Below are 6,993 nucleotides of genomic sequence, written 5' to 3'. Positions count from 1 at the left end.
ACACCCCACAAATCACCGTGTTCAGCGTGTCCGTGTTTTTGTTATATCAATTGTTTCGCCAACAAACAGTATGTTAACCATATCATACAACCAGAGAAATAACAACATACACTACCATACATACATTAGACCAAACAATACTAAACCCCCAGACATGATGTAATAATTTCCAGAGAGTTGATTTTGTGTTTACAAAATAAAAGAAAAAATAATACTTTTTTGCCATATCTTTTTGTAAAAAGTACGTATGGTTTCACAATTTTTTCTAATTTTAAGTACTACCATTATCAATTCTGAGAGTGAGGTTTTTAGGTGCTTTCATATAATGGAATTATACCACTTACTATGTTGTATACTCATTAATTTGTAGTTTGTAGCAGTAACAAATATAGTAGCAAGAGTACTTCACATAACTGATTTGCATTTATTCAAACAAAGGGAAACAAGGAACAAAGGATACCTACATATAAGTAGGTCACACAACACAAATACACAATATAATGAACAACTTAATAGACAGACAGACAAATAGATGGATAGATAGACAGACGGATCGAGATGTTCAAATTCCACAGTAGGAACTGATGGCGCCTTTCATCCTATTCCCTTCAACGGTGGTATCACTGACGTATTGAATATAATCGTAGTGATCAAATGCCTTAAACTGTAGAGGATGGTCTTTATCGACAAGTTCTTGAGGCACCTCAATCTTCAGACCTTTGATAAAGGGTCTACATATTCACACACCTTATTCCCTATTTCCACACCCTTCTAGACGCCTTGTATAGCCCTATACGAGGCGTATAGGGTTGCTTTTCCCGACCAGCTTCTGCACCTCGTACAACGTCACATCAGTCACATCATACGGGGAGTCTAGCCCTGTACGAGGGGTCAATACGAGGGTACTTAGACGCCTCGTATAGACCTATACGAGGCGTCTAGGGCACAAAAAGTGTGAAAATAGACGGAGAAGGTGTCCGGATAGATCCACCCTTGATAAAAGAAGATAAAACAAGCGAATATCTATCTTTATTTTGTTGCATTATCACCCTATGATATGGTGCTTCGATTCTTCCATTCGACCATGCTTAAAAGAAGAAAAAACAACACCAAAAATAAACCTCACATTTCACATTTGATAATGCGTAATGAACCTCGCGCACACTTTTGTTTTCTGTGTGTGCGCGCGCGCATATATTATATATATTTACCATGCACGCGTCCCCTGCCATGACTATGCAAGTTGAAGGTGAAAGATGAACTTGAGTCCACTCCCCATCTTTTGTTTGTACCTCTAGACCCTTTCCTTCTTCTTGTTGTTGGATAACAGTCATGAAACTCTTATCCCTGTGAGGGATAACACCCAATTTCTTCTCATTTTCTTGATTAGGGTTTACGCATTTATTGAACTTCAGTATACAAGTAGTCGACCCAAGGAGCCTTTCATAGTGTTTCTCGATTCCATAACTTTTCGCCACCATTCTCATCACCATCTGCTCTAGCTCAGCTAAAGCCTTTGTGAATGCCAATACACTTTCACTAAAACACATGCAAATCATATTCAATTCATTAGATTTTCTATATATATAGGATCAAGATCAAGGGAAAACACTCCGAGTTATAACAACTTAGAGAACTCGGCTTTCCCGTACGAGTTTTGCCTCCATTTTTTCTCATCCCTAGATTAAAATGTTTAGAAATATTGTCGTAAAAAAAATTCGAAATGGTGTTTTTCGGCCCCTTACAACAGCGGTAAAAAGCTGATTACATAAGCATAACATCACTTTTTACAACATTTTTTGGAAAAGGTGATTTTTATAGGATTTTTGGAAAAAAAAATTTTGAAAAAACCTTTCATAAGGCCGAGTTCTCTAAGTTCTCATAACTCGTATAAGTTTTCATTTTACCCTAACCCTGTATATATATATACACACACATATATAGAGGCCGGTTGTTGTACAAATTGCTTTAACGTACAATGCGTACGAGATGCAGTATCAACATGCAATTTTTTTTTAACATGCGATTTTGGTTTTTTCAGCAACATGAGATTTTTTTTAACATGCAAATTTTTTTTTAACATGCGATCTTTGGTTTTTTTGCAACATGCGAGATTTCCTTTCTGGGGTTAAGGCATTTTGTACGATATACTTTTTCTCTATATATATATATGTATATAGATAGATGGATAGATATGGTGAGTTTTGTTACAGAACACTAGATATACCAGAAAGTATCATTTCCATTGGGCCACATGAGTTTTGCAAATCCTTGAACTCCTTTTGCAGTGGTTGCATTCTCAATGCTTAATCTTACATAAAGAGGCATGTTGGCTGGTTGGGCAACAAAACCATAACCTTGTGCATCTAAAGTGTTTCGGACTTTGGCTTCAACAGGAAGATTATGTACCGCTTGTGATGCAACGAACGCTGCATCGTGGAGCTCCTGGGACACTTGGTCATACAAGGCTATGAAGCACCCGTATTCTTCAAGTGCACGCGTAACTTCACCGCAAGTTTTCGTCCAAGAGTCTGAACCCGGGTTTAAGTTTTTTACTGAGAAGTCGATAACAGGAAACTTACATTGTAACACCCCGACCCGAATAGGGCTGACGTGTCACTCTTACAGATATCAAAACTAAAAACCAATCCATAACATTAAATAAAAGATCTTAATTACATTTTATTACGTTACTGAAATAAAGAATCTTGGTCAGCAACTTCCTAACGCTCCTCACTGAAATCCCATATTATCCCAGATTACCTGTAAAAAAATAAGACAAACACAAAAAGAAAAATACGGCTGAGCCAAAAGTTGCTCAGTAACGGAGAAATCAACAGTACAAGTAAAGTCATATCAGCGGAAGCAAAACACAACAGAACATAACTGAACTGAGACTGAACTGAAACGGTCACTGAAAACAAATGGAGGCTCATGACTGATGCAAAAACTGATACACGAACCGATCTGAAATTGTAACGAAAACTGATACGGAAACAAAAGTCAACACAAAATCGTTGTAGAGACTGATACATCGTTGACCACGATGACTAAAATATGTTATCTTGTATAAACAAACTTATTGAAAATATTGTTTAATTAATCTAGTATCCGTATAACCAGAAAAGTTTCCAACCTATCATTTGTAGTTTTTAAATGGAATGTTTATACAAATCCAAGAAATAATAACTATCGAATATTTTAAATAACGTTTAATAATGCTATTATTTTTAAAATAAGATACTTGGCAAAAGTATTTTCTTATATTGAGTGTTTGAATTTTATCAAAATAAAATAGTTTATCACATTTCATAGCAAATCAACATTAGACAAAAAGAACAATTTTCTAACTTTGAAAACTTATAATTTAAAAATATAATAAATGTAATAAACCGGATTTCAAATGCAATACTTATAAAAGTTACGTAAACTGACATGGAAAGCCGATACAGAAACAAAACAAAAAACGTAAGCCTGGACATGTTAAATACCATTAAAAATAATATAATCTTTAAAAGAAAGGATTGTTGAAGCTATTATATTTAAAATAACGTTCAGATTCAAAACCATCTCTATTACTTAATCAAATTTCATAAGTTATTATTTAATTAAAAATAACTATTTGTATAGCTTTGGAGATTTATATTTAATAACCAAAATAATCTCGATAACTTGATTTTAAACGTAGAATAATTTAATCCTTACGAAATTTCTTAAACCGATCGGAAAAATGGACACGGAACAAAGATAGATTCAACAAAAAAATATCGACAGACACCGAATCAAATACTGAATACAGATATTGTCGGACACAAACTAAACGTATATCACGGAATCTAAATCCAAACTGAGACTGATACTGACCAAGACAAATCTGATACAACCCAGTACATATGCTGAGTCAAAAGAGACATAGCTGATACATAACAGAATCGGATACGGAACACAATCAAAAGCATAATTAACCCAATACACAATCGGAAACATAACCAGATGCATACAAACATATCAGACATATCAGAACAGATACTTAACATATTCACATACAAAAACATATACTAACTTACACGACAACTATATATCAACAAAATAAGTCGTGTAACACAGAAGCACCCAAAGCCAGAAACAGAAACAGACTGGTACACAGCTAGCTAGTCCATGCACCTATGAGATGGTGAGTGTGGCGTGCACCCATTATTCCATCTCCAGACAAACAAACTCAAACTCAGAGCTAAGATCGATCTATACGCCTCTAGTGGCCAAGGTGCTACACAAGCACAAGCTAGAGACGCCGTGAACTTTTATTACGCACCTTCACGATAAGTGCCATGTCGTTGACGCCCAAACGACAAGCCAGACATGCTTAGGTGGCAGAGTACAAATATTAACGCCTTATAAATAATTTACAGGCAACTAAAAAATAATACTAACAGGAACATGCGACCATGAGTACAAGTCTGAGGTATGGCATGCTACAACACATTAATTTATAAACAGACAAATACAATACTGACTCAGATGACGTAACACATATCAAAAAAAATATAGGTATCAAACCAAGGCAATCAGACACCAAACAAGGACTAGGATCTGTACTAAAGAGTAACGAAAAATAAGATTATACTGCGATATCAAGACCAATGAAATTCGTGTCGTATAAGGAATTGGAGATTACACGACGATGAAAAGAAAACAAAATCTATGCCAACGAGTAACAAAAAAATAAAAGTATACTACGATGAAAGAAAAACAGAATCCGTACCTTAAAAGCTTAGCTCGCAACTTGACAAAAATTATAACGTCTCACCCGAATCATATACGACAACCTAAATATAAAATTCCTTTTAAACGTTAATATAAGGCATTGCTCGAGTTTCCGAATACGACTTCACCACCGGTTTCCATGATATAACATATTTAGTAAAAATCATTGTTGTTAAAAACAATTGAATCTTTTACGAGTACGACCAATATAATTTATAAAACCATTAAAATTAATAAAACTTAAGTTAAGTATAGAACTCATATTTTACAAACTCTATCGTAGAAATATTATAATATAAAAAAAATATTTAGCTATATCACATTCTTTTAATTTACTAGTGCTCACACATATACCATATCAAGAAGTTTTAAACAAGGCACCCTTTAAACATGTTAAACCCATGAATCAGGTGGGAGTATGAGATTGAAACAAACCGGTGACGATTAGAAAAATCAATTTGGCCATTTTATATTGGTCGGTTCAGAAAATATGCATGCCTACAAAGAGGGGTGTTAAATCTCGGTTGCCAGAGTTTTACCTTGCAGGAAAGAGGACCGTCTATAAGTATATAATGAGTGGCCGAAAAGTTTCAAGACAAGAGAAATGGTGCTCGTTAACCGGAAGTGTATTGTAGCAATCAAGCGGGGACCAGTAGGTGGCAATGATCGGTAACTGTATAAAAAAAACGGCAACAGAGACTGATTCGTGAGTTGGGACCGATGGCGGCGGTAGCGACCTGAACCACGGCGGATGGACACATGGTGTTGTACATCGGTGATGTTCTCACCGGATACAACGAAACGTAATGGCGGTGGTGGCTGGCTCGTGTGTAGTTTAAGAGAGCAGACGTGGTACAGTGACGGCTTGTCATGACGGTTGCGATTCATTTGGCGAGCGGCGGCGGTAGGTTTGTGTGCGGCGAAGGTTCAAAAGAATTTGCTAGAGTGTGTAGGTGTGTTAAATTGCGTGACCAGAAAATGAAGCAATCCATATCGTTGAAGGATCCCAATCATTACTAACCTCATAATGATAATAATAATAATGGAAATAATCATAAACTCATATTACTTCCTCAGTTATGGAAATTATGCTACGAAAAAATGGAATGTAAATGTCAGGAAGGGAAGATGACGAATTGAAAATAAATCAAATGATTTATTTTATATTTTCATATTCTCCCCTAACTTATTAGACAACTTACCAAATAAACCTCATAGTTTACTTTAAATTTTAATCAACACTAAAATTGTTATAACCTAATAAAATTGTTATTATTAGCATATATATATATATACACACGCAATATTGCTAAAAGAACTTATTTACCAAAACAAAATGTTTGGTTAAAACTAATTATCGTTTAATAAATTTTAACATACATTAAACTCGTTTTAAAGGAAAACCTACATAATTAATCAATATCATTTAATTTTAGGGTTTTCGAATTTTCATATGTTACAATATTACCCCCTTAAAAGAAAATTTCGTCCTCGAAATTGCTAGTAGAATACCTAACAAAACGTATAAAGTATCTTATATCTAGACTAGGAAGTATCAATGGCCTGTGATTTAAGTTTTAGTATTAAAACTTCATACTCAAAATTTAGATGTCGGACAAATAATATTATATCAAAATTCGAACTCGAACATAGTTGGTTCAGAAACTTAGAAATGTGTACATGAAGATACAAACAGTTTTGGGATTACATAAATTACATTTTTGCAAGATAACTAAAATTAATTGGTGACAAAATTGATTAAATCTCAAACAGGGTTATTTACAACTAATAATATTTAATTCGATTCATATATTATTGTTATTTGTCATTGTGTTTATTATTTAAGATTAAAATATTGAGGGTATTGCAATACTACGCTATCTTAAAATAATTTTGTCCTCAAAGTTAATGCTATACCAAAACTACATGTTATGGTAACACATCTTGTTTACTCAAAATTCAAAATTCAATATAATAATAGATTATTCCAATAGTAGGATTATTAATATTCTATATCTTAAGTTCCAAGTCATTCAAATCCAAATGTAACGAATGAAAGTTTGTATCTTAGTAGTATGCATCGTGAGCTAGTATATTGTTTAATACTATAATGGTAACGATGATGATAATAATACCAACATTCCTTTTTTTTTCTATAAATTCTAGAATATGAGTAAGTGTCTTAAGGCATCTACATACGAAACGTATTTCAAATTGCATAAACATGTG

The 6,993-nt window shown here is 34.0% G+C and overlaps 1 protein-coding gene and 1 long non-coding RNA gene across 2 annotated transcripts; both read right to left on the bottom strand.

The window, feature by feature from the left end:
- Positions 1–938: 938 nt before the first annotated feature.
- Positions 939–2,581, bottom strand: LOC110904427 (probable 2-oxoglutarate-dependent dioxygenase AOP1). The gene is made up of 3 exons (XM_022150280.2): positions 2,228–2,581; positions 1,212–1,539; positions 939–1,088 (listed from the first exon to the last, which is right to left on the bottom strand). Exons 1-3 carry the CDS (start codon positions 2,326–2,328, stop codon positions 939–941), a joined length of 579 nt encoding a protein of 192 aa, XP_022005972.2. The 5' UTR covers positions 2,329–2,581.
- Positions 2,582–2,587: 6 nt separating this feature from the next.
- LOC110904428 lies at positions 2,588–5,841 on the bottom strand. Its single transcript, XR_002572525.2, has 3 exons — positions 5,304–5,841; positions 4,763–4,826; positions 2,588–2,763 (listed from the first exon to the last, which is right to left on the bottom strand). It is a non-coding gene; the product is annotated as an uncharacterized LOC110904428 (long non-coding RNA).
- Positions 5,842–6,993: the final 1,152 nt, after the last annotated feature.

This window comes from Helianthus annuus, chromosome 1, assembly GCF_002127325.2.
Source record: "Helianthus annuus cultivar XRQ/B chromosome 1, HanXRQr2.0-SUNRISE, whole genome shotgun sequence".
NCBI lineage: Eukaryota > Viridiplantae > Streptophyta > Magnoliopsida > Asterales > Asteraceae > Helianthus > Helianthus annuus.
The sequence above is the reverse complement of the archived record's forward strand: the minus strand, read 5'-3'. Positions and strand labels throughout refer to the sequence as shown.